The sequence below is a fragment of the Protobothrops mucrosquamatus genome, unplaced genomic scaffold (assembly GCF_001527695.2).
Source record: "Protobothrops mucrosquamatus isolate PMUCROS unplaced genomic scaffold, P.Mucros_1.0 scaffold6, whole genome shotgun sequence".
NCBI lineage: Eukaryota > Metazoa > Chordata > Lepidosauria > Squamata > Viperidae > Protobothrops > Protobothrops mucrosquamatus.
The window spans coordinates 4,323,766-4,351,197 of record NW_015386393.1 but is presented as its reverse complement, the minus strand read 5'-3'; the positions used below and the strand labels follow the sequence as shown (position 1 = coordinate 4,351,197).

At 44.5% G+C, this 27,432-nt stretch overlaps 1 protein-coding gene across 1 annotated transcript; it reads right to left on the bottom strand.

Annotated features, from left to right (window-relative positions):
- Positions 1–269: 269 nt before the first annotated feature.
- CILP2 (cartilage intermediate layer protein 2) lies at positions 270–19,762 on the bottom strand. Its single transcript, XM_029282980.1, has 7 exons — positions 19,465–19,762; positions 15,028–15,219; positions 11,137–11,295; positions 9,858–10,172; positions 6,365–6,473; positions 3,875–4,032; positions 270–2,644 (listed from the first exon to the last, which is right to left on the bottom strand). The coding sequence occupies exons 1-7, from the start codon at positions 19,760–19,762 to the stop codon at positions 270–272; spliced, it is 3,606 nt and encodes a 1,201-aa protein (XP_029138813.1).
- Positions 19,763–27,432: the final 7,670 nt, after the last annotated feature.

Here is a 27,432-nt window from a genome sequence, read left to right as displayed (position 1 = left end):
TTTGACCCCTTATGAATGCCCCTCCGGGTGGTATAATAGTAGTTTAGAAGTCTCAGGACATAGCAGCTGGGACCTGGAAGGGAGATTTATCACATTGGATTATGGAGATTGCCAGAATGTACTTTATGGTGTGGTACTTTTTAAGATGTATTCTGAAGGTCATGGAATAAAACCTGCTGCAGTCAGTCTCGCCCACTCGGATACCCATCCTGAGATGCTGCCGAGCGGCGTCTGGATCGCAAAGATTAACAAATGTTTCTTCACGCTGCTCACTGTTGGATCGGAGAAGTACCCACTCTTCTTCGGCGGCTTGGACGGCGTTGTGTCCGTAATCCAGATGGGTAAGCCACCACTTGAGAAGGGCCCCGGCGTTGTTCATTGGCTCCCATCTCACGGCGCATCTCGGTCAGCGTCTGGGCTGGGGATTCAAGCAGGCGTTGGAAGAAGCTCTTTGTCCCGACTGGCTTTTCAAAACAGGTAAAAGCCAGAGCTGTGCCCTGATCGGACTTCATCTCACGCGAAAAGCCATCCGAGGTGCCAGAAAAGCAGCGCCCAATTGCAATCTCCTTGGCAAGGTGTGGATTCTGGTCAGTCACGGTGTAGATGCCATAGTTGTGCCCCAAGGGATCTACTGGTGCCAACATGGTGAAAGCCATGTTGTCATTATTCTCCATTACAGGCGGGTGACGGCTTAGATACTCCCTCAAATAGCTGTTGACCGCAGTACGGTGGCAACTCCCTTGTGGGATGATAGATACTACAGTCCTGTCCACCATTTCTTGGTCAAACAACATCCCGCTGCATTTGAATTCAACACAGGCTGCCGAGCTGTTATGTATGTCAACGTCCCGGATGCTGCGGGAATCCCTTAAGCCATACAGTTGTCCCTGAGTCCTTGGATGACTGCCACCCACGTTTCGTGACCTTACCATGTACTCATGTGGCCCATTAATCTTCACTTTGATATAGCAGGCACGGAATTCTTGAGGGTTAGGCCACCAGGAGAGGTAGTCTCCCGTCCAAGTGGTCAGGTCAGTCTCTTTAAAAGGCACAACATTATATTCATACTTGTCCTCTTCCACTCGGTAAAATCGGAAGTGGTTGGCTGTGACCGGGGCTTGATCACAGTCCTTCAGATTTCGATAGGCGTAAATGGGCCCGTTGGTCTCGTCAATGTTGTTCTGGTTGGGTTTGGCAAGGTTGATCTTGAAAGCTGTCTTCTTTAGGGCAGGGTCCTCATGATCAGTTCTCTGGTAGCCAAGCTTGTTGAGGTAAGGCTGAGAAACACCTATAGCACGAGGGTTGAGCTTTGGGCTTGAAGGAACAGCCTCCAATTCCTCTCCTCCCATGGTTGCTGTGACATAGCCTGTGTAGGCATCAGCCCTCTCGCTATCACAGAAAGCAGGCAAACATGCACCATTGGGACCTGTCACCACACTATCAAATCGACCCCAGGCCCGAGGATTAGAAGGATAACCAGGTCTGGGCTCAAGGTTGACAAGAGTCACAACAACTCCCTCCAGCTGCTCACTAGGGTAGAACTTTTCATTGATGTATGTTCTGACTTTGACGAAGCAGCGACGGTTTTCTGCAACATCCAGATTGAATAGACGCCTTTCCCGGATTTCCAAGTTGCCAATCAAGAAATTTCTCTCTTCCCTTTTCTTGCGTTTCCTCTTGGCCAGCTTGAGAGATGCTTCTTCCTCCCACAGGCCAGTTATAGGATTGAGGGACCAGAGTTTCATTTTCTCTGTATGTTCCAGCATTTTGATGAGGTCAGTATCCATCTTTATCTCCACGCGCCCGATTTCTAAGCCCTGGCGTGTTTCTTCTTCCCAGAAATCCATCGAAAACATGCCATATGTTCTGAGAGGGAAGAGATCCCCTTCGGCATTGATGAAATTCAGGTCACTAGAGGCAGTGCTCACTGTACCAGTGTCACGTGGGTCCACAAAAGTAACGCTTGCCTTGACGGTCCCATTGTAGACCTGCCCGTCAGATCTGAAGAAAGATCCAGGTGGGATGACTATTTCCCCAATAGGATTTTCTCCAGGTACTTCTCCCAATGGAATGGTATTAGACTCCGTTGATGCCAGGTCAATGGGCTTCTTCTTCCTCATCAATTTGACTTCCTGGTAAACAGCCCCACCACGTTGGTCAAGTGGGAAAACCTTGATGGCATCTACAAATTTCTGCATCCGATCCACAAACCTGACCACCAGTCTCTCTGTGTTGGGTGGCACCTCTATAGTGAATGTGCCCTTATACCCAGTGAAGCCAATTTTCTCTGCACCCAGATAGATCTCACCAAAGCGGAGAGGTTCACCATTGTCGGCTGCTGATGCTTTGCCCCGAACCAGGACTTTGGGCCGAGTACAGGTGGCACAACCACACTTTGCAATCACTTTAACGGGAAGGATGTATCCTGTGCAATGGATCTCTCTCACTTCCATGCGTTGTGTTCCACAACAATGCTGCGTAGCGTCTTGGCACCGCAGGCCCTCTGAAGTGTTTCCAGCACAGGGGGTACTGGGGCAATGACCAACATTGTAAAAGTAGGAACCTGTTGCCTCTTGAAAACAATCATCAGGGAGTTTTATGAGGTGTTCTTCTGGCTGGGAAATACATGCTGGAACATCTGGACCTGAAACAAGAAAAAGAGGATGAGATTAGGTGTCCTGTAAAGACACAGATGTATTAGATTCATGACATTTAGCAGAAGATATGAATAACAGGCAAAAGTGGGTTGCTGAGATAGCACAAGAGGTAGGTGGCAGAGAGGCTTCTCAGTCCATCTTTTGTTCCTGAGAAGGTAATAGTACAGTGGTGGCGAACCTATGGCACGTGTGCCAGAGGTGGCATTCAGAGCCCTCTCTGTGGGCATGCGCGCCATGTCCCGGAGATGGCAACCATCCTTCTTCAAGCAGCCGCCCGCTAACTCACCAAGGTCCCACGTGGCCGGATGCATCCCAGCACGGCTGGTTTCCCTCCCCCCCCCGTCCGTCCCTCCTGGTCTCGCATGCTCTCCTTTTCCCGCACGACCCACTGCATCGCCTCCTCAACTGTCGGGCGGCCATCGAACTCAGAGGCAGCTTCTCTGAACTGCTGGCAGTGGGCTGCGGAGCCCCAGAGTGTGCCAGTTGAGGGGGCGGCAGGCTGTGGCTGCTGACGGACACTGTCGGCCCCCATGCACTTGCTGGCCTCTGTGTGCAGGGGCCGATGGTGTCAGGCAGCAGCCACCCTGGCCTCTGCCTCACCTTGCCCCGTGGCAATGGCACCCCTACCCTGCCTCGCCTCCCCTCACCCCACAGGATGAGCCTCCTGCCCACTGCCCCATCCACCAGAGACCCCCTGGATCTCCCCCAACCCTGCCCGGCCCTCATAGGCGTCCCTCCCCACGAGCAACATTGAGGTGACCACGCCATCTTGGCCACACCCATCCATTCTGCCATGACCACCACAGCCACGCCCACCCAGTGGGCCATGCCCACCTGGCACCCGGCAATAAATAAGTGGGTTCTGGGTTTCAGTTTGGGCACTCGGTCTCTAAAAGGTTCGCCATCACTATAATAGTGCATATAGATGGCCCTCAGCACCGAGAAAGATTTCAGTCTGAAAACTTAACGGGAATCCTGTAAAATTCAACACTGAACTCAAAGGCACAAAACACACAAAAATTGTTATGATCTTTCAGCTCCTTATAAGCTGCCCACAGTTGCAGTCGGGTGGGCAGCCTTAAGGAATCAAAGAAATTATGATTCATATACCACAGGGGCTATGTTCACCCAATACTGAGCCAAGCTCAAACAAACCACATTATCCTGAAACCAGATATTGCAAGAAGGGTCCTGTCACAAAAAAAGCAGCTACTTACTTATTACTGTCAAATGGGCAGCAGAGGATTTGATTGAACTGTGGTCATTGCTGGCTTTGCAGTGGTATAAGCCAGCTTGGTGAGTTTTCAAATCATGTAACACTAAGCTTCCGCTGTAATTGTACATTTTCCAGTTCAGGAGTGTGCCATTGTGATACCTAGAGAAACAGAAGAAGGGGATGGAGAGAGGCAGAAAGGGGGGGGGGGGAAATCCAACTTATATTTGAATTGGCAGCAATTACCTTCTTCTTTGGTCAGTTCCATACACTGTTTCCACTCACCAAACTTTCAAAAGCCATTTTGCATTAAACCATAGTTATTCTCACTGTTTTGTGCACGACGCGTTGAGATTTTAGGATGAGGCAAATAAATATAAGGATTGCCACAATCAAGCTGAGCTCCTACTTAAGCAAAATTTCCTTTATTTTTTTAGAGAAAGTGATAAATTGGAATACAAAATGGATTTATTAGATTAAGGTTAAAATACAGTATGTATTTTATATACAGTATGTAGTCTTAATAGACTTTTGCAAATTAGGGCTGAATTATAAGTTTTTGTAATTTGATTTTTTTTATTATAAGGGATGAAATGGGAAGATATATATGTTGAGAAAAATAGTTGAACACCGGGATAAATATAAAAACAACTGTTTAATAAACTAACAACTGTTTGATAACACCGGGATAAATATAAAAACAACTGTTTAATAAACTAACAACTGTTTCCTCGGCTAATTGCCAATGTCGTCAGAGTGGAATGCCGGAGGTTTGGAAAGCCTGCTTTAGTATAATTACAGACTATATATGTGTGTGTGTGTGTGTGTGTGTACACATACACACATATCTTTGCACTTCTTTTTCTTCACTTTTTAATTTTTTCTTAATTTGTATTAGTCTTTTATCTTTGTATTGGTAAACTCTAATAGAAAAAAGCTCAGCTCCTACTGACTGTATGAATATGTATATTCTTGGCAGCAAAAGCTGCTTGTGTCGTTCATTGCTCTTCACTTTTCACTTCCCAAACCCAAGACAGCCCTTGGATTCTGGTGTTCTCTCAACTAAAAAAGTGTATCTAGACAAAGCCGCATTTCCATCCATCATCCTCACCTTTAGCTCACCCTGCCATTGGTTTTGAAATTTCTTAAAAAGAGTCTTTTGTTCGATTTAGAAAGCTTGATGAAGTAGCGGTGTGGCAGTAGGGCAGAAAGGGAACAGAGCCAAAGAACCAGGTTTCTCTCTTTTGTTATCCTGGCTTCAAAATTGCTTTTACCTCAGTTCAACCTATAACTTGAAATGTTCTGCAATCCTCTTTGTGTGTGTGTGTGTACGCGCGCGCATCTGTATCCACAAACACACACATAAAGAGTTCCTTTATTTTTTACAAGGGATATTTTGGTGACATTTTCAGAAATGCTTTGATCCACGTTCCCCAGTTGTATAATCTCAACTTTTTATAGGCTTGTTTTTCAAAGAAGTATATATGGAATAGTTTAATGTATTTGGCTTTATAAAACCTAGCTGGATTTTGGGGAAAAGAAAGGCAGTTCTTACTGGCAGCCTTTATTGGACTCAAAAATGGCTGAGGCCAGAGATAGCAAATGTAATGATTGATCAGGATATCCCAACTTTCCACAAATGTCGTCTGGCATCTACTGAAAAGTTGTTTTAGAGCAGGGGTGTCAAACTGCCGGCCCGCGGGCCGTTTGCATCATACGGAGGCTGCGCCCACCCCAGATCCAGCAATGCAAAAAAAGTTACGATATGTCGCAACACATCATGTGACGCAGCGAGTTTGACACCTGTGTTTTAGAGGATTTCAGGTGAATGACAGGTGTCAGGATAGACTGACATTATTTTCTAATAGTTCTTTTGGGGGCTTGTGTTTTAATTGACCCAATCTTACTCTGTTTGCTTGTTTTTTAATCCGATGCTCTCAAATGTCTCAATTAAGAATGGCAAGTTTAAATTTGAAAGAGAAATAAATTTGAATTTAGATTTTCCCAAGAAATGTTAAATCTGCTAATCTTCCTCAACCTGAAATCTACGCTGCAAAAAAACAGTTGATCACTAGATGGCAGCAAAGAGATGCAGAAAACTCTAACTTCCCTTCCACCTGTTATGGAGGCAGTTTTTCCTGTTTGTACCTGCAGCTCCAGCCTCAGTCTTCTCATCTGCAAAATGGTGCATAGCCCTGACTTATCATACAGGGATGTCTGTTGAGAGTATTGCTGGATAATACACAGCAAATTCATGTTTAAAAACGAGAGCAAGTTATGCAAGTTCCAAGGTTGTGATTACAACTTCCTCCCACAAAGAGAGGACTCTTAAGGCAAAAATGATAGTAGCAAGAGAAAGAGGTTGAGGACCACCACCCCCCTTTTTTTGTTCCCTCCATCACTTCAGCTTTTCATTCGAAGAGAATGAGTCAGACACAAGTTCTAGTGTGAGTTTTTCTCTGCTCTCCTGAATTCCACCTTCAGCATGACTCACCAGTAATATTTCTGGGGTTCAGGGGTGCCTTGGGCACTGCAGCAGAACCTCACTTTTTCTCCAACCATCCTCGCTTTTGAGTCAGGACTGGTCACCATGTAAAGTTGTTCTGCCGTGGATTGAAGGGAAGAAAAAAGGGAAGGGAAGAGAAGGAAGAAGGGAAGAAGGGAATGGAAGAGGAAAGGGAAGGGAAAGGAAGAAGGAAGACAGAAGGGAGGGGAAGAGAAGAGAAGAAGGAAGAAGGGAAAGGAAGAGGAAAGGGAAGGGAAAGGAAGAAGGAAGACAGAAGGGAAGAAAAAAGGGAAGAGAAGAAGGGAAGAAGGGAAGGAAAGAGGAAATGTAAGAGGAAAGGGAAGGGAAAGGAAGAAGGAAGACAGAAGGGAAGGGAAGAAGAAAGACAAGGGAAGGGAAAAAAGGAAGATGGAAAGGAAGGGACAAACAAAAACATTAATCTGATAAAAGTAAATTTGTTTCACCAAAACAAGGCAATTTATGGATGATGAGTTTTCTCTTTGCCTTCCTTCAGCGTTTTATGGATTTGCTATGCCTCCAAATTGGCTAGCCGACTTCCAATTTAGCTAGGACATTTTCCAACATTAATTCCAGAATTAAACCATGTGTAATTTGTCAGTTTTCATGACTTTCAAGCGTTACACAACAAAGTTTACATCTAGCAGATGCTGTCACGGGCGTATACTGTTTCACAAGGTTGGGGATTGTTATTTTTTCTGGCCAAGTACAAACGCAGCCAGTTTTTGGGCTGCCTCGCCAGCCAATCTATTGAAAAAATAAATGGGTTAATTCAGTGGCCAGGTTCAGTGTCTTTGACCCAGAGTTCAATTGAAATGCCCAACTCTGCCCAACTCTGAACATCTCCTCTGCTGCCCTCAGTGCCAGTCCCAGGGTTCCCTCTATAGCCTCTATTCCAGTTTTCTGCCAGTTTGTGGTGCCTTGATTTCTTGTATACAGAGAATATTAGTGGTTAAGGTACTGGCCTAGGAACCAGGAGACCATGAGTTCTAGTCCTGCCTTAGACATGAAAAACCAACTGAGTGACTTTGGGCCAGTCACTCTCTCTCAGCCCAGCCCAGCCCAACTCACAGGGTTGTTGTTATGGAGAAAATAGGAGGAGAAAGGAGTATTAGGCATGTTTGCTGCCTTGAATGATTTATAAATCATAATAAAGATAAGATGAAAAAAGTCAAATAAATAACCATTAATTAGACCCTTGTCTAACCATTAACTAGACCAGGGGTAGGCAACCTTGGCTCTTTTATGACTCGTGGACTTCAACTCCCAGAATTCCTGAGCCAGCATGGCTCAGCATGGAAACCTTTCCCTTTCCCCTCAGCATGGCTGGCTCAGGAATTCTGGGAGTTGAAGTCCACAAGTCATAAAAGAGCCAAGGTTGCCTACCCCTGAACTAGACAAAGAGTTTGGCTCTTCATCAAAATCTGGAACCAGCTAATCTATAGGGTGGGTGGGAGCTGCACAGTAAAGCAAACTTCCCATATTTTATTGGGGGGCCTTCCTCACTCTGCAGATCAGATAGTCCTCGACTTATGACTACAATTGAGCCCCAAATTTCCATTGCTAAGCAAGATAGTTGCTACATGAATTTTGCCCCATTTTACGACCTTTCTTGCCACAGTTGTTAAGTGAATCACTGCAGTTGTTAAGTAAGTAACATGGTTGTTAACTGAATCTGGCTCCCCCATTGACTTTGCTGGTCAGAAAGTCACAAAAAGTGATCAAATGATCCTGGGATATTGCAACTGTCATAAATATGAGAGAGTTGCCAAGTGTCTACATTTTGATCATGAGACCAGGGGGATCCTGCAACTGTCATAAGCGTGGAAAACAGTCATAAGTCACTTTTTTCAGTGCCTTTGTAACTTCGAACATTCATTAAAGGAACTGTTGTAAGTCGAGGATTACCTATATAGGGCCTGTCCAGCAAAGCAAGGAAACCAAATTACTGCATGCTCCTACCATGCCTGGCAGCCTCATTGGCTGTCCTGATTGAAAAATGACAGCTGATGGCAAATGGATGGAAGTTGGGGATGTCTGATAAAGTGTTTTTTTATCCCATAGCCCTCGCCTCCCACCTGTGGCCTGGTGGCTTGTTTAGGTATAGCAGAGAGGTAGGCAACCTTGGCTCTTTTATGACTCGTGGACTTCAACTCCCAGAATTCCTGAGCCAGCCAAGGTTGCCTACCCCTGCCCTATACCATTCCAGACAAATGGCTGTCCAATCTCTTCTTGAAAACTCCAATGGCTCTTTTATGACTCGTGGACTTCAACTCCCAGAATTCCCGAGCCAGTAGGCAACCTTGGCTCTTTTATGACTCGTGGACTTCAATTCCCAGAATTCCTGAGCCAGCCATGCTGGCTCGGGAATTCTGGGAGTTGAAGTCCACGAGTCATAAAAGAGCCAAGGTTGCCTACCCCTGGTACTATAGCCCTTTGAAAAGTCAACTAAATCATTCAGAACAAGCCATCCACCAGTTGTCCAGTGACCTGTTTTGAGAAAGGGTGCATCACTTGATGGCCCATCAAGTCCCATCTCAAAACAAGCTACTAGGCAGCTGAGGGGCAGCTTATCTTGCCATGAAGTTCCTCTCCCCATCCACTGGCTGTCTGGAACTGAAGGTACAAAGCACCCAGTGACTGTGTTGAAGAAAGGAAAGAGAGGACCCCAGAGGAAGGGATGCACACAGCCCCATTCCATGGTGACCAACGTATTCCAAAGCATCTGAAGGCAGAACAAGAAGCAATGAATGGAAACTAATCAAGGAGAGAACCTAGAACTAAGGGGAAATTTCCTGACTGTTAGAACAATCCATCAGTGGAACAACCTGCCTCCAGAAGTTGTGGGTGCTCCAACACTGGAGGTTTTTAAGAAGGGACTTGACAACCATTTGTCTGAAATGATATAGGGTCGTCTGCTTGAGTCGGGGGTTGGACTATTAGAAGACTTCCAAGTTGCCTTCCAACACTGTTATTTCTGTTATTCCATGACATGTTTGTCCTGCCGTCTTTAAGTTTCCTGAATATACTCCTTTACGGTTGGAATGACCAAAATGAGTTAAGCCTATCTCCATCATGGGTTAAGGATGAGATGAAGGCAATGACATGGGTAGAAGGCCGAAAAAAGAGGTCTCCAGGGCATCTTCATACTGGGGTTAAAACACAAGTTGGAAGATCCCGTGCATGTTCCAAGAACGCCACATTGCAAAAAAAGGGATGCCTTTTTGCTTGATCGGGAGCCCCAATCAATCAATTTTATCAGCTTCTCAGGGAGCCTGTCATTCTCTATCCATTGGGCTTTAATGTTGGCAGCTTTTAAGATTGGCAGCCACATTAAATACCACCCAAGACTCACTATTCCTGCAAATAAAACCGCTCATGGTGCTTTCTGGAGATTTCTTCCTCGCAAGCTGAGATCTCTCCCTATTTTTCCCACTCCAGCCTGGCTCCACATTGCACTTACCCAGTCTCTGGAGTATGATCTCCACCAAAGAGGTCCCAGAGCCATTGACGACAGATGAGGCACTACCTGGTGCAAAGCGCTCAAGCTTAGCACTGACGTTGGTGCTATTGCCAACACAGATGCCACGGATGGTGAACTGGCCCCAACGATTGCTTTGGGCCAAGGGGTCTAGAGGCTGGTCTGCGAGGGATATCTGGGCATTGGCAAGGGGCATCCCATCGGCCCTCCGTACATTGCCCAAGAGTGTGTGGTTGGGACAAATGCAGCCAGTACAGTCTTTGTTGGGGATGCCAGTGGCGCAGCTGAGCTGGCAAGCTAAGAAGAGAGAACCAAGAGGGTGCATTAAGAGTCAAGGCTTGTTAGAGAAGGGGAAGAGCAAATGGGGACTTATAACTAGGAATTGAGGTCTGGTAGCTTTTTATGAGAGATGCCGCGATCTCAAGAAAAGGGCTTCCAAGAAGCATGGACGATGTGGCAAAATTAGAGAATATCGGGGCACTTTTCTTCAACCAAGGCCGAAAGCTGCCTGTCCTGCACCTGATTGCCTAAAAATTATATTCTTCGAATTTTCTTCTCCCTTTCAGGGAGAATTTCTTCCCTTCCAGAGGAAAGATAGCTTATCTCTTCCTAAACTGCTTTTCTTTGTGTACAAGCTGCACGTCCCTGAAAGGTGCAAATCAGCTCAGCTCTGCAATCACGATTAGCTAATTAGCACCCCTGCTTACCTTGTGCTTGCTGTCTGAAATTGCCATGGTCCTCTTTTGTATCCTAAGAGTAACCAGGAGCACTTAAGCTTGCTGGCACCAAGGCAAGCCTTTCAATGTGTATTCCCTAATGTATGCTTGTAATCTCTTCCTTTGCAGTGAGCATAAAAACAAACATTGATTCCCCCTTGCTAATTATCCCGGAACCAAGGTGAGGATTCCGAAAGGTGGGGGAGTGGGGAAAAAGCCTATAAGATTTGCCCCTTTTCCCCAGCTTCTTTGTGAATTGACTTCCGAAACGTGAACCTTCCCTGCTGTTAGGACTCCTCTGGCTAATTGGGCTGGTATCCTCCTGACATTGTAAGTATTTAGGAGCCATTTCTTAATAAACCTTTTCTAAGATTTATTAAAGTCTTGGTGTCTCTCCTTCTTTGGTATTCATCCTGCAAATTCTAAATCAAGTGTAGAAACTGCCTTTTAGAATTTGTGGTGAGGACAGTGGGGGCCAGAGAAATATGCATACGAGTCACATAACCTTTGAATAAAGCTTAAATACATTCAGAGAGGTTCATTACCTGGACAAGGTATGTTGGAGCATATCTGCACCTCCTGGGGACGCCCCACACAATGTGAGTGCTTAGTTTTTTGACAGCTTCTACGACGTACTTGCTTCCCGCCACTGCCGCACGTTTTTGAGCAAGGACTCCAGGCTCCCCATTGGCTCCATTTGAGTTCTGAGGAGGGTGAGAGAAGCCACTGTTATTAATAATCAATTGTGCATTTGCCTTCATGGAACAACCTGTCCAAAGTTTTCTGAAATTGACACACGTGACATCAGCCCTACACATTTTTATTTGGACTGAGTCCTCTGGAAAGCAATAGCTTTGGTGCTCTCTGAGCTGGGTTGTTTTGTTGCAGAGGTTTCATTACCCAACTAGGTAACATCATCAGTGGTAGCAGTGATGATGTTACCTAGTTGGGTAATGAAACCTCTTCAAGAAACAACTCAACTCAGATAGCACCAAGGACCCCACAGTTCAACCATGTGCTACAAATGTCTCTTCTGTTGGCAATCAACAGCTTGTGTGCCTGTGGAGACATGCATACGATTGTGCTTCAAAATCTGTGATCAAGAAAACTTGGCGGTCACCTTTGTCCCCGTTTGTTTAGAAGTCCCATGAAAGAGTTTTAGTTGAGGTGTGTTCATATAATAACTTGCCACTTTTGTGTATACATGTACTTCACTAAAAAAACATTTTTATTATAAATTTTGTGAATGCATATTATATTGATGTTCTTCAGATTTTAGTCCCAACTTCAAGGAAGGATGTGAAGATTACTTTGGAAGGTCAGATCTCTTGGCACAAGAAACATTTCGCCTCTTAAAGCACGAACATTAAAGAGGCTTTGGGCACCCTGCCCTGTCTTGCATTGCAAAGCTCTTTTGGAACCGTTGACGACGGTCCCGTTTTTCTTTTCCTTCCTCTCCAGCCTCTGCTCCCAAGCCACAAACACTTCAGGTTTCTTTTTTCCTTATGAATGTATTCTATGACTTGTGCAAAAAAAAATAATAATCCATGTGTGTGAAATTAATTAATTAAATTAATCCAATGAAGTAGATAACTTACAGAGAGAGTGACTGGCCTCAAATCAACTAAAATCAAGGTCTAGTTTAGTAGCTCCTTTTCTGCTCAACAAATTTTATTAAAAAGCATATGCTGTATAACTACTCCTTCATTTTGGTTACCAAAGACTAACACAGCTCTCTTTCTGCAATGTTGTTGTTGTTGTTGTTAGTTGCGAAGTCGTGTCTGACCCATCGCGACCCCATGGACAACGTTCCTCCAGGCCTCCCTGTCCTCTACCATCTTCTGGAGTCCATTTAAGCTCACGCCTACTGCTTCAGTGACTTCATCCAGCCACCTCATTCTCTGTCGTCCCCTTCTTCTTTTGCCCTCCATCTTTCCCAGCATTAGGCTCTTCTCCAGTGAGTCCTTCCTTCTCATTAGGTGGCCAAAGTATTTGAGTTTCAACTTCAGGATCTGGCCTTCTAAAGAGCAGTCAGGGTTGATCTCCTCTAGGGCTGACCGGTTTGATTGCCTTGCAGTCTGGGGGACTCGCAGGAGTCTTCTCCAGCACCATAGTTCAAAGGCCTCAATTCTTTGGCGCTCAGCCTTTCTTATGGTCCAACTTTCACAGCCGCTGTGTTCCAAATGCAATTCCATACTGGCTGCATTACACAAATGCATATAGTTCTTGACTTATAATAGTGCATTTAGTGACTGTTCAAAGTTACAACAGCACTAAAAAAGGGAGTTATAACCGTTTTTCACATGACCGTTGCAGCATCCCGGTGGTCACATGATCAAAATTCAGAAGCTTGGCAACTGATTCATATTTATGACGGTTGCAGTGTCCCTGGGTCATTTGACTACCTTTTGCAACCTTCTGACAAGCAAAGCCAAAGGGAAAGCCAGATTCACTTAACAACCGCGTTACTAAGTTAATAGCTGCAATCATTCACTTAACAACTGTGGCAAGAAAGGTCGTAAAATGGGGCCAAACCTACTTAAGAACTGTCTCACTGAGCAACAGAAATGTTGGGCTCAATTGTGGTCATAAGTTGAGGGCTACCTGTATAGCAGGATTTTGGCCAGTCACTCTTAGCCCAACCCACCTCACAGGGTTGTCGTGGGGGAACAAGAAGGAAGAAGTAGGTATGTTTGCTGTCTTGAGCAAATTAAAGTTGATAAAGTAATAAAGGTGGGATAAAAATTTAATAAATACAATAAATACAATGGCAGGATTAAACCGATTGACCCAGAGGTTCAGAAGGAAGAAAGACTGAGTAGCAAATCATAAGAGGGCAGCAATCAGAAAAAACTTTATTTGATCCGTTTTTTATTGTTAGTGGCACATGCTTTTCTCACTTGGAACCCCTAGCTGGGCATCACAGGTCAACTGCCATCCCTGGAATTCCCATCACCAACCTCAAGAAAACACACTGTGCCTGGCTGATATTTTGGATCATTTTTTGACAAAGAATTTAGTTGATAGATGTGTGTGTACTTAGGGTCAAATTCACCTCTTTGCCCCATCAGAACAAGAGATCAGGTGTCAGATCTTCTGGACAAAAACATTTAATGCTTGCCCAAAAATGTACTTGGCAGAAAACCTTGGCAGGGATAATGTTAATTAAAAAGGAATTGCTTTGCCCATAAAAACAGAAGCTCTCTGGCCCTTTGGAGACCGCAAGGCCATTGCTAACATTCCTTGCAGGTGATGTCGTGACCCCAGGCATGGGCTTGGTAAAGCTATGTTCACAAGTAGAGAGTTCCCCTGTCTTGAAAAATGTCACTGGTTGTTTCACAGAGAAAAATATCTAGATTGCATTTCGGACCTCGAGAGCCAGTTTGGTGTGTCAGTTAAGGCATCAGACTAGAAACCTGGAGACTGTGAATTCTAGTCCTGCCCTAGGCCCAAAGCCAGCTGGGTGACCTTGGGCCAGCCTTAGCAACGAGACAATGGCAAACTACTTCCAACATCTTGCCAAGAAAACTGCAGGGACTTGTCCAGGCAGTCGCCAAACTGACCTGAAGGTACCAAAAAAAGTATTAGAATTCAAAGATAGGGTGTGGTTGGGGAAATGTCAGGGGGTGAAATAAAAATGAGGGGTGGGAAGAGTCTTTAATAAAATATTCCTCCATTTTGGTAATAATAATAATAATAATAATAATAATAATAATAATAATAATAATAATAATAATAATAATAAAAAATAAAAATAAAAATTGGAAGGGACCTTGGAGGTCATCTAGTCCAACCCCCTGCTCAGGCAGGAAACCCTATACCATTTCGGACAAATGGCTGTCCAGTCTCTTCTTAAAAACTTCCAGTGTTGGAGCATTCACCACTTCTGGAGGCAGGTTGTTCCACTGGTTAATTGTTCTAACTGTCAGGAAGTTTCTCCTTAGTTCTAGGTTGCTTCTCTCCTTGATTAGTTTCCATCCGTTGCTTCTTGTCCTGCCTTCAGGTGCTTTGGAGAATAGCTTGATTCCCTCTTCTTTGTAGCAGCCCCTGAGATATTGGAACACTGCTATCATGTCCCCCCTCGTCCTTCTCTTCATTAAACTAGACATACCCAATTCCAGCAGCCTTTCCTTATATGCTTTGGCCTCCAGTCCCCTAATCATCTTTGTTGCTCTTCTCTGTACTCTTTCTAGAGTCTCAACATCTTTTTTACATCGCGGTGACCAAAACTGGATGCAGTATTCGAAGTGTGGCCTTACCAAGGCATTATAAAGTGGTATTAATACTTCACGTGATAAGAGAGACTATACAAACTTTGTACGAATTCCTTGTCAAAAATGATTCAAAATATCTTAACTGTCACCTCAGATCCTCATGTTCCCCCCACACACACCGACCCCAATATGAAATTAAAATAGATTGAAGGTAAAACAAACCTTGGCAGGGTTCAGATCTGCAGGACCGACGTTCCATGGATTTCCCAGGGCATTTTGACAGCTGTCCCGATACTGGTGCAGACTTCTTCAGACAGGTCCGGTGTCTGGTTTGGATGCCGCTGAGGCCACATGCTGTTTGGGAACAGGCACTCCAGGGAGACCACTTTGACCATCCTGGCTTCTGCACAGGATCTGCACAGGCAGAACAAATTAAGGGGAAAAGAAACTCAGAAAGTGAATTGTGTCTAAAACCGTGATGTTTTGGGCAGTAAACTCTTTACAAGTGATGACCAAGGCTTTTCTTCTTAGATTATGTTATATTTCTTTGGGTACAAATAAAATACTAAGAGGTATTCACCCATATGTCTTTGTTTACTTTGGGGGGGAAGGGGAACTACCATTAGAAAGGAGGTAGACTTGGCTGACATCATGGATCCAAGAAAAAGTGGGATGTTGGTAGGTAATGGAACGATCGTCTATGGAGATTCATCCAGGTTATGGTTGTCCCAGTCAGAGTTGAAGAAGCTTCTTGGATGAGAAGCGAAACATCTTCAAAGAAAAACAAGAAAGTCTTGAAAAAGCACCTTTGGGACAATCATGACCTGGATGACTGAGAATCTCCATAGACATTTAGCCATGCACTTTGAGACGAACCCCCTTTGAATGGTCCAGAAGTATGAACAGATTTCCAAAAATTGCAGATTACAGGAACTATCTGAGCTTCAGTTTGAGATGCAGACAACACAGACTCATCCCCAACACCTGTGCCTGTGTTCAAGGGACACAGGTCCGAAAACATCCTGCAGGAAGCACAGCTCCACACACACAGTCCTTTCAGCAGTACCAAGGCAGCTCCACACCCATTTGCACTACTCAGGTGACTCAGGACACAGTCGAACCTCCAAATGGTCCCAACGACTCTCTAAAAGAATGCAAATGACCAGCAGTCTGCAAGGAATATAAATCCTTCCATTCCCCACCATATTCTAGTCAGAGCTGAAGAAGCTTCTTGGATGAGAAGCGAAACGTCTTCAAAGAAAAACAAAGTCCAGTTGCCTCTTGAAAAAACACCTTTGGGATAATGGAATGATCAAAAACTGCTTTTAAAAATGTCTGTACTTCCAGATCTCCCCCTAGTCGCCAGAATTTGGGGAACTAATAACATGACTAATTAAATGGCTCCCATCAGTTGCCTTGTCAATATCCTGGGCTGCTCAAGAAAGCCTAGATTTTTCATACTACTCTTCATGAAAGATAATTAAACTTCATCCCCAAAATGTTGGGGATCTCCAGACTATGTCTAGGGCAGGGGTAGGCAACCCAAAACACTCAAAGAGCCACTTGGACCCGTTCCCCAACAAAAACAAAACACTGGGAGCCGCAAAACCCTTTTGATACCTAAAATGAAGATAACACTGCATATATCCTTATATGCATATATGAGCATCTTTTGCAGGCAGACCTCACATACTGTGAACACTATAAATTCAAAATTTTGTGGCTGACCAAGAGTTAGTGGGAGACTAGTATAGCTATTTCAGGCTCATTTTGCCCTCATCAGCTAGTCACACCCTTCAGGGATTCGAACCTGGGCAGCTTGCATGTTAGGCAGCTGTATTACCCTAGGGCAGTGGTTCTCAACCTGTGGGTCGGGACCCCATTTGGGGTTGATCAACCATTTCATGGGGGTCGCCAAGCAAGGCTGTCCGCCATTTTTTTTGTCCGCCATTTTTTTCCCCTTTTCCGGCGGGTGCCTTACCTCCCTTGGGCTGGGCCAGCTGGTGGTCGGCCTGCTCCATCTCTGCCACTTGCCAGCTATGCCTCGGCCGGCGCAGGGGGCGGAACCACGCATGCGTGGCGCTCCCGGACAGGGAAAGTCCTTGACTTACGACCGGTTGGGTAGTCCTTGACTTACGACCAGTTTAGTCCTCGACTTACAACCGGTTTAGTCCTCGACTTACGACCGGTTGGGGTCGCGGCATTAAAAAGGTTGAGAACCACTGCCCTAGGGGCAGAGCTCACCAGGAGAGAATGCTGTAAGATCCAGCCTACTCAAAGAAACTTATGCCATTTAGTCTGAGCGTAGGGATTTGCATTGGACCCTCAACCTAGCTAGAGAATTCTGGGAGTTGAAGTCCACACATCTTAAAGTTGATAGGTTTGAAAAACACTGCTCTAGTCCAGGGGTGTCAAACTGCCAGCCCGTGGGCTGGATGCGTCATGCCAAAACTGCGCCCCCCCCAGCTCCGGCAATGGGGAAAAAGTGATATGTCACAACACGTCACGTGACGTGGGAAATTTGACACCCCTACTCTAGTCTAAGGGCTTCAACTGACTGTGTATACCAGTAATTAGAATGTCAGATGATGACTAAAGAAATTTATATTCAGTTTTCTACTCAGCAGTTCACTTCCTGCCTCAGTTTATACAAGCTACTTACTACAGCAGTGGCAATAGTACCAAACTGTTAAATTTCAACAGGCTTATTTGTTTTTTTGTGGCCAACCACATTGCATGTATCCCCACATTGGATTAGTTTGTGATTCAGCATATCGTGAACCCAGAAACAGAGTTAACTTAACAAACAGGTCAGATGGATTGTATAAATGGGGCCCCTAGGTTCATGATTACTTCAATAGATTTGGCATAATAAATGGAAACATTTGGATAAAATCTGAGCATTTTCAATAACAGCTGAGTTGCTTCTACTTAAATCAGCGGTTCTCAACCTATGGGTCGCGACCCCATTTGGGGTCGATCGACCATTTCACGGGGGTCGCCAAGCAAGGCTGTCCGCCATTTTTTTGTCCGCCTTTTCCCCCTTTTCTGGCGGGTGCCTTACCTCCCTTGGGCTGGGCCAGCTGGTGGTCGGCCTGCTCCGTCTCTGCCGCTTGCCAGCTACGCCTCGGCCGGCGCAGTGGGCGGAACCACGCATGCGCGGCGCTCCTGGGCAGGGAAAGTCCTCGACTTATGACCGGTTGGGTAGTCCTCGACTTACGACCGGTTTAGTCCTCGACTTACGACCGGTTTAGTCCTCGACTTACGACCGGTTGGGGGTCGCGGCATTAAAAAGGTTGAGAACCACTGACTTAAATGCAAGAGAAGGGAACTTCATTGTGGGCAGAGACGGAAGGCTCTCTTAGTCATAGGTCTTTCTCTTTTCTTCTCACAACAACCCTGCAATGTAGAATGGGGACGAATAACTGTCCCAATGTGGCCTTTTGAGCACCTGCGAAGTATAAGTCAGAGCAGGGAGCCAAGACAGAAATATACAAAACTGATGGCAGAAAAAGACCTACGGGTCCATCCAGTCTTCCTTTAAGGGTTTTTTAAAAAAAATGACTTAATTGTCAGATGATGGATATGCGTTTATCTGAAGCATATTTAAACTCAGTTACTGATGACTGACCCACTATCTCTGCTAGTAGTTGGTTCCAAGCTTCCTGTGAAGTAATACTTTCTAATGTTACTTTTGAACTTCCCTCCTGTCAGTTATGCCCCATGTTCTTGATTTTTACTTAATATTGAAAATACTGCCTTCTAGAACTTTATTCCCATCCTTAATATATTTAAAGGTCTCAATCATATCGCCCTTTCCCTTCTGTCATCCAGGCTGTACAGCAGTGGTTCTCAACCTTTTTAATGCCGCGACCCCAACCAGTCGTAAGTCGAGGACTAAACTGGTCATAAGTCGAGGACTAAACCGGTCGTAAGTCGAGGACTACCCAACCGGTCGTAAGTTGAGGACTTTCCCTGCCCGGGAGCGCCGCGCATGCGTGGTTCCGCCCCCTGCGCCGGCCGAGGCGTAGCTGGCAAGCGGCAGAGACGGAGCAGGCCGACCACCAGCTGGCCCAGCCCAAGGGAGGTAAGGCACCCGCCGGAAAAGGGGGGGAAAATGGCAGACAAAAAAAATGGCGGACAGCCTTGCTTGGCAACCCCCGTGAAATGGTCGATCGAACCCAAATGGGGTCGCGACCCATAGGTTGAGAACCGCTGCTGTACAGATTCACAGGCCCAAAGTCCAGACTGGTAAAAGAAATGAACACTTTGGTTTGGCATTTAGCATTGGAGTTGCCGTGACCATAAAAATCAGACAGAATGACAGAAGGGACCTAACCCCCTGCTCCAGCAGGAGACCCTTAATAACAAAATAACAGAATAAGATTTGGAAGAGACCTTGGAGGTCTTCTAGTCCAGCCCTCTGCTTCAGCAGGAAATCCTGTAACATTTCAGACAAACGGCTGTCCAATCTCTTCTTAAAAACCTCCAGTATTGGAGCACCCACAACTTTCGGAGGTTCCTATACCATTTCCTATACCAACTTCTTACACCGTTTAAGACAAATGGTTTTCCAGTAAGAAGAAACTTCCAGTGTTGGAGCACCCACAACTTCTGGAGGCAAGTTGTTCCATTGATAAATTGTTATTTCACACTTACCCACAGGGCAGAGGAATCGGACATGATAGTTGGAGCAACTCCTATTGCTGGGCTGCTCTTTGTTGAGGCAGTGGAAGCCTTCTTGGGGGCTGAAGCGCACGACTTCCCCCACTTCCTTGGGCAACTCCCACTTAGTGGTGCGGGCTTGGATAGAGAAGGGACGGGCACAGATGCGCTCGGGGTAGTAGAATCGGATGGCCTCCAGCGTCTCGAAATCTCCTTCGCCTCCAGGGTGGTCCACATTGAACCAAGAGGTCCATTCCCCTGCAAGTAGAAGTGGAGGAAAAAAGATGCCCATGACTTTTTGTGGTGTGTGGAAGGCTGCTACTCTACAACAGGGCTTTCCACACCACACCATTCAGAAGGAGGCCCATTTCACAGAAAGCAAGAATTGGTGGGTTCAGAGAGAACCCCGAGCATTATTTCAAGAAGTGGGGTTTTCCTGGCATCCCCATTTATTAGGACAAGGGACCAAAACAAGGGAGAGAAAAAAATAAATTCATAATATGCACTGAGAAGGGCAGAAGAGGTAGTTTGCAAATAGGCTTTCTCCACTTCATTTCTGTTTTACATTTATATGGTGCCCAACTCCTCACAACTCGGGGTGTCTCACAACGAAAATAAAGAGAATATAATAATAAGCACTGATGGAAAAAGAAATCCATTGTCATGTCAATTGTATAAGCTAAGGACACTTGTGGTTCAGGTGCATATTATACAAACACAGCAATTGTTAGCCCAGATTCTTACTATACAGGTAGTCCTCGACTTACAATCATTTGTTTAGTGACCATTCAAAGTTATAACACCACCAAAAAAAGTGAGTTATGATTGTTTTTCACACTTAGCCATTATAGCATCCCCGTGGTTAGATGATCAACATTCAGACATTTGGCAACTGGTTCATATTTATGATGGTTGTAGTGTCCAGTGGTCATGTGATCACCTTTTGCGGCTGTTTGACAACCAAAGTCAGTGGGGAAGCCAGATTCAGTAACAACCATGTTGGTAACTTAACAACTGGAGTAATTCATTTAACAACCATGACAAGAAGGATCATAAAATGGGGCAAAACTCACTTACCAATTGTCTTGCTTAGCAACAGAAATTTTGGGTTCAGTTGAGACTGTAAATTGAGGACTACCTGTAATGAAATTTTTCCTAATACTAGAAAGCTTTTGTTGAAAATAAAACTTCATCTTTTCATGATTTCAAAGCCATGTTTTATAAGAGGAGAAGGACAGTTGTAAAAAAAAAAAAAATCCAGAAAGCTCTTAATTCCATTTTTGAAATTATCTATGTTCTTTTCTAGTCTAAGCCTGATTAAAAAGAAATCAAAGCAGAATTAAGAAGAAACAAAAGACAGAAATCAATAGAAGGGAATGCTGGGGATGAAGTGTAGCTTGCAACATCAGGAGTGTCCACCAGGGAGGTCAAAAAAGTCAAGATGGTGGCCACAACTGCAATCAAAACCTTGTCCTTTTTTATATATACAACATCACTACACATTAAAAAGGGGTGGTGGGGCTGTGCTTGCCCAGTCACAGCCACCATATTGACTCTTCATCGTCGTGGGCAGCCCTGTGTATTCTTATTTCTTCAAATCATGAATTAGCCTTCATATTTTTAAAAAGATGACCCACCGACTGTTTTTTCATCAAGACGTGTCCTGGCTTTTATCCTTTTCTTTTGTTTATGCAATTGTTTTGTCTTGGTTGCTTCAGAGTCATTTTTCATCTGCGGATCTGTGAAGAAAACCACAAGTTCAAATAAAAAATAATATTTTATACCTTGTGGTTAAGCTGTGACTTACTGAATAATAAATACCTCACTAGGTCTAGAAAACACTCCTAGGCCAACACCAATCAACTATATTCTGGCAGTGTTTATCTATTCAGCTGCTAAACCATCCAGTCCTGGTTGGAAATCCAACTGCATTATTTATTAAATAGCTTTACAGATAGATGAGGAGCTGTAATCCACAAGTGGAGATGAAATTAAAAGGGAGTTCTCTGAAGGGCTCCTTATTTGCCCCCAGGATAACAACCAAAGCTGATTATAGGATTACAAATGTATGTATGTATGTATGTATGTATGTATGTATGTATGTATGTATGTATGTATAAAATTTATTGGCCGACCATCTTACCATGGTGGATTACAGTCATAAAAATATGTTTATAGATATACATTTAAAACAAATTGCGCCCCCCCCCCCTTTAGCAGACTGTCTGATCCATCAGTGGAGTCATGGGAACTCTTGATTTATTAAACCAGGATACCTTTCTTGCTACCAAACAGAGCACTCAAGGGATCAATTGGGCAAATTGAAGGCCATAAAACTCGGCTGTTTAAGATTCATTATATCAAAGCACTGCCATTAAAAATAATAACAGTGCCCACTGGCTAGACTGAGATGGAATTTCATCAGCTATATTGAGGAAGGTGCTGGACAAGAAGCAGAGAAACTCAGATGCCAGTCCCCTCTCAGCCATGGAAGTTCATTGGCTGACTTTGGGCTAGTCCCTCCCTCTCAGTCCAAGAGTCAATCAGGTGTAGCAGTGAAAGTGCTGGGTTAGAACCAGATGCTAATCTCCCCTCAGCTGTTTCAAGTTTCAAGTTTATTGCATTTATATCCCGCCCTTCTCCTAGTGGACTCAGGGCGGCTTACAGCCAATTAAAACAGAACAATCGATACAAATCTACAAAATTTAAAATCAATTAAAAGATATATTCAATAGGCCTATTCTTATTTTAAAATTAATTAGAAACCGATTTAAAAATGTCCCTAGGCCAGTCCTGCCTGCTGAAACAACCATGTCTTGAGGGCGCGGCGGAAGGAGGGGAGATCCGGAATCAACCGGATCTCTGGGGGCAGCTCGTTCCAGAGGGTGGGGGCTCCAACAGAGAAGGCTCTCCCCCTGGGGGTCGCCAACCGGCACTGTCTGGTTGACGGCACCCTGAGGAGACCCGCTCTGNTCTGTGGGAGCGTATCGGCCGGTGAGAGGTGATCTGTGGCAGAAGGCGGTCTCGGAGGTAGCCAGGTCCGATGCCATGGTGCGCTTTAAAGATGATAGTCAACACCTTGAAGCGCACCCGGAAGGCCACAGGCAGCCAGTGCAGCTCGCGCAGCAGCGGCGTTACATGGGAGCGACGAGTCACTCCCATCACCGCCCGCACGGCTGCATTTTGGACTAGCTGGAGCCTCCGAGTGCTCCTCAAGGGGAGCCCCATGTAGAGAGCGTTACAGTAGTCCAAGCGGGAGGTGACAAGAGCATGAGTAACTGTGCGCAAGGCAGCTCATTGGCTGATTTTGGCCCAGTCCCTCCCTCTCTGCTCAGGAGCCATTAGGTGTAGTGGGGAAGATCCTGCACTAGAAGCAGGGAGACCCAGGTACTAATCCTCGCTCAGCCATGGAAGCTCATTGGCTGAATTAGGGCCAGTCTTTCTCCCCCACCGCAACTTACTCTACAACAGTGGTGGCGAACCTATGGCATGTGTGCCAGAAGCGGCACTCCGAGCCCTCTCTGTGGGCACGCATGCCGTGCCCTGGAGATGGTGAGGGACTGGCCCCGCCCACCCAGTCTGCCATGACCACCGCGGCCACGCCCACCTGGCACCCGGTGATAAATAAGTGGGTTTGGGGTTGCAATTTGGGCACTGGGTCTCTAAAAGGTTTGCCATCACTGCTCTACAAGGTTGTTGTGGAGAGGGAGTGATATGTACACTGCTGATAAAGGCAGGGTGTAGTTCTAATAAATAAGCTCAGTCTGATTCGTCTGATAAATAAGAAAAAAAATGTCCTGAAGTCTGCTTAAAGAATGCCCAATAGCATCCAGAAGCTGGCCCAATGACATAGTTTCTTTTCCTTCTTCCTGCACCTGGCAAATCAGGCATTGCTACTGCGCCAGCTACTTCTCAGCAAGTTGTTCTATTTACCCCAGCATCCTATTTCCAACCACAGTCAGCAAAAAGGCTTCTGAAAAACCCATTTGCCTGGAATTTGGGCATCTTTTCTGCCATGCTTGTTTTGTAGTACCATATAAACTGGAAGAAAACTATTATGGCTTATGTAGTTATAGCTAAGACTTCTCTACCCTTGTCCCCTTCAATACTGTTGGACTACAGTTCCCATCAACTGAAATCACAGAGCCTAATTACAAAGTCAAATGTCTATTGAAGTGACCCAGCTACTGTGTAGTGTATTTATTTTACAGCAAATTATAATCTATCTTTACAAAGACACAAAATGCCCACCAGTGGAAATATTTGGATAATGTCTTACTAAAAAAAAAATTGATAATCTTAATGAGAAAGTCTCTAACAAAATTCAGTTGCTCAAAAAGAAAGAAATAATTATTTTATTTAGATTGGCAGGACAATATCAATTTCATAACAGATTAAAATGAAAACTCTTCAGGATATATTGAAAATTTAAAGGGCTTGTTATAGGAATGTTTTAATCTAGAAATTATGGAATGTTGTTTTTTTAATCCTTAATTTCTTTTTTTTTAAAGGACATCATGGTAAATACAGTAGTGATATCAGCAAAGATATCTGGATTTAAACTTCAATAACTAAATAGTTGAGGAAAGTCACTTTGCTTATTACGTAATTATTTAAAAGAGTGTTTCTCTCATGCTGGCTGGGGAATTCTAAGAGTTGAAATCCACGCATTTTAAAGTTGCAAGCCTGAGAAACACTGCTTTAAAGGCTAAATGCCGGTTCCTTTTTTCATACCTTACCCCCAGACATTATTGATTATTAAAAGGAAGAAGGAAGGACATGACTCCAGTGAAAGGGACTACAGGACTGCAGAGCAAAGCAACAAAGCCCCTGCCCTACATGTATCAGACAGCTTTTCCCTGCTGTGCAGCCATGCTGGGAATCTTCCGGAACCAGCTAAATCTCATGCTGTGAATTTGAAATTTACCTCGCCTTGAAGGTCATTCAATTCAGAGATGTAAACTGAGCAAATGTCAGCAGAGGAAGAAAGAATAAAATAAAAACCTCTCTAGGAAGAGTAAAACATCCAAAAGAAAAAGCACATGTCTCTTTTTTACCTCAGTGTGCTATATTTTTATTTTGCCCTCTCTACTTTTCCAGAAGGAGCATCCCCAGGTAGTTCAGGAAAGTCACAATGGTGGCTGGGACCACGTTTTTAAAGCAGTTATTTAATCTTCTTCTTTTTTTTACTCCCGTGGGTCCTGTGGTCCCAACTGGCATTAAAAAAACACCAAGCTTCAGTCCTGATGTGATCATATCTTCATGTAAAGTAGGAAACAGGTGGTTCTTTGGAGAAATGGTTGCAAGACAGATATTTAAACATATTGCTGTTTCTGTCTGGAGGAATGGACAAGCATCCCTATGAGGAATGGTCAAAGATCATTCTAGAATTATATGGTTCAAAAGGGCCCTTAAAGACCTTAGAATCAACCCACTATTCACTGCAAGAATCTAGATGAAAGTCTACTGATGGCTATCCAACTTCATTCACAAAGAGAATCTTCCGATTCTGTTTGATGGAAAACCAGTTTGGGAAAAGTGGTTAAGGTACTAGGCTAGAAACCAGAAGACTGTAAGTTCTAGTCCTACCCAAGGCATGAAAGGCAACCTTGTGCCAGTCACTCTCTCTCAGCCTTAGAAAGGAGGCAATGGCACACCACTTCTAAACTCTTGGCAAGAAAATTGCAGGGATTTATCCAGGCATTTGCCAGGAATTAACACTGATTCCCCCCCCCCCTTCCCCACCAATACACACATACATAAATAATCCAGCCATTTCCTTCCCTGGTATGATGAGATACACATAGTCCTTGACTTATAATAACAATTGGGACCAGGATTTTCGTTGCTAAGCTAGATGGTTGTTAGTGAGCCAAACACAATTTTATGACCTTTTCCCCCACAGTTAAGCGAATCGCTACAATTGTTAAATGAATCAGGCAGTTGTTAAATACATCCAGCTTCCTCCATTGACTTTGCTTGTCGGAAGCCCACTGGGAAGGTTGCAAGTGGTGATGACATGTACCTGGGACCCAGCAACTATAGTAAATACACACTGGTTGCCAAGTGCCCAAATTTTGATCACATGACTGTGAAGGTGCTATGACAATTGTGAGTGCAAGGACTGGTCGTCACTTTTTTCACTGCTATTGTAACTTTGAATGGTCTCTAAATAAAGGGTGGTAAGTCAAGGACTACCTGTTTATTGTATTATATTCAAAATTATATTGAGATAAGAAGAATCCTAGTGGATCAGGCTTTGATCCATCTAATCTGGCATTCTCTGCCATCACACACTGGTCAAGTGGATGCATTTGGAAAGTTTGCCAACCCAGTTGGGAGGCCAAGAACCCGCTTGAAATGTTGCTTCCCATCAACCAATATTCAAGCCCTGCTGCTTCTGCATCAGAAGGCAGTAAACAGTTGCTGTTAACAGCATTCATAGCCTGACCCTCCATGAACTTAACCAGACCTTTCCAGATGCTGCCTTTAGCATACTGGCTGATAGCAAATACTATAGTTTATCATAGAATAGAATAGAATAGAATAGAATAGAATAGAGTAGAGTAGAGTAGAGTAGAGTAGAGTAGAGTAGAGTAGAGCTGAAGGGACCCTGGAGGTCTTCTAGTCCAGCCCCCTGCTTAAGCATCTCGGACAGGTGAATGTCCAGTCTCCTCTTGAAAATCTCCAGTGATGGAGCGCCCACAATTTCTGGAGGTAGGCTGTTCCACTGGTTGATTGTCCTCACTGTCAGGAAGTTTCTCCTTAATTCCAGGTTGCTTCTCTCCTTGATGAATTTCCAACCATTGTTTCTCATCCTTCCCTCTGGTGCTCTGGTGAACAACCTGACCCCTTCTGCCTTGTGGCAGCCCCTCAGATACTGGAATACTGCTATCATGTCTCCCCTATTTCTTCTTTTCTTTAGACTATCCAAACTCAAGTCCCGCAGCCATTCTTCGTATGTTTTGGCCTCCAGGCCTTTGATCATCTTAGTTGCTCTTCTCTGAATTTCCTTCTCTGTGTGCTGAATCTCCTTGCTCTGTTCTCTCTGTGTTGCTCTCTCTTTGGGGTGAGTGTGTGCTTCCTTTCTTTTGGGGGTAGAAGACAATCTGTAGAGTGCCACCCAATATACTAACAAGTGGAACTCTTCTCTAGAGAGCATCACTTGCAAATCTTGGCAGAATCTAATGTCACAAATTACCTGGATTTTATTCAAAGAGAAAGCTGGTGCTTTAGGATCTTTCAAGGTTTTATAATTTATTCTACAAATATGAAACAGAATGCAATTTTACCTATTCAAGCTTAGGGTTTCTTTCATTCCTTATTGGCTGTTTTTGGCAGATGGGCATTGATTAATTAACTAGCTCAGCTCCTCCTACCCCTTCCTTCCGCCCACTGAGCTCACATCTGGTTCTGCAGAGGGACCTGCCCCCTTTCAGCATGTTTTGAAGAGGCCATCAAGACACGCACAGACTCCTTCTGTACTCTGACTTACTCGGACTTGGTGCTCTTTGGATAGAACCTCAGACTAGTTCTAAAATCAGAATTTAGTGCAGCGTTTTAAAAACAAAAATAACTCTCCCGAGAGAGTGTTAACCCACTGCTGGTCAAATTAAGATGGCAAAGAAAATTGGGTTCTGCCATTTGCCTATTGCTGATTCTGGAACCAATGATCATTTATAATTTTCACACAGTTTTTTCCTTTCTTTGCTGGTTTTATTTCTTTGGGCAGGGTAGCTATCAAGCACAAGAAATCAGAAAATCCAGGCAGTTCAAATGAATATAAAGGTTTATTGCAAGCTTAAACTCTCTACAAGAATCTAAATTACTAACAGACAAAGCAATTTGGCAAGAGATAAGAGTCAATGGAATTCAAGTGGGCTGGAGTTAGATCTCTTGTGAGCACAAAGGGACTTGAGACTGATGACGTGTTTGACTCCTCCCTCGGGCTCAGCCTGGTCA

Bases quoted from the DNA above. Each gene is read 5' to 3' on its own strand.
- CILP2 (XM_029282980.1), bottom strand. From the start codon at position 19,762: ATGGGCATCTTTTTTCCTCCACTTCTACTTGCAGGGGAATGGACCTCT. The intron at 11,296-15,027 runs GTTTGTTTTACC...CACCCTCCTCAG, and splicing joins CAGATCTGAACCCTGCCAAG to AACTCAAATGGAGCCAATGG. The intron at 6,474-9,857 runs GTAAGTGCAATG...AATCCACGGCAG, and splicing joins GATCATACTCCAGAGACTGG to AACAACTTTACATGGTGACC.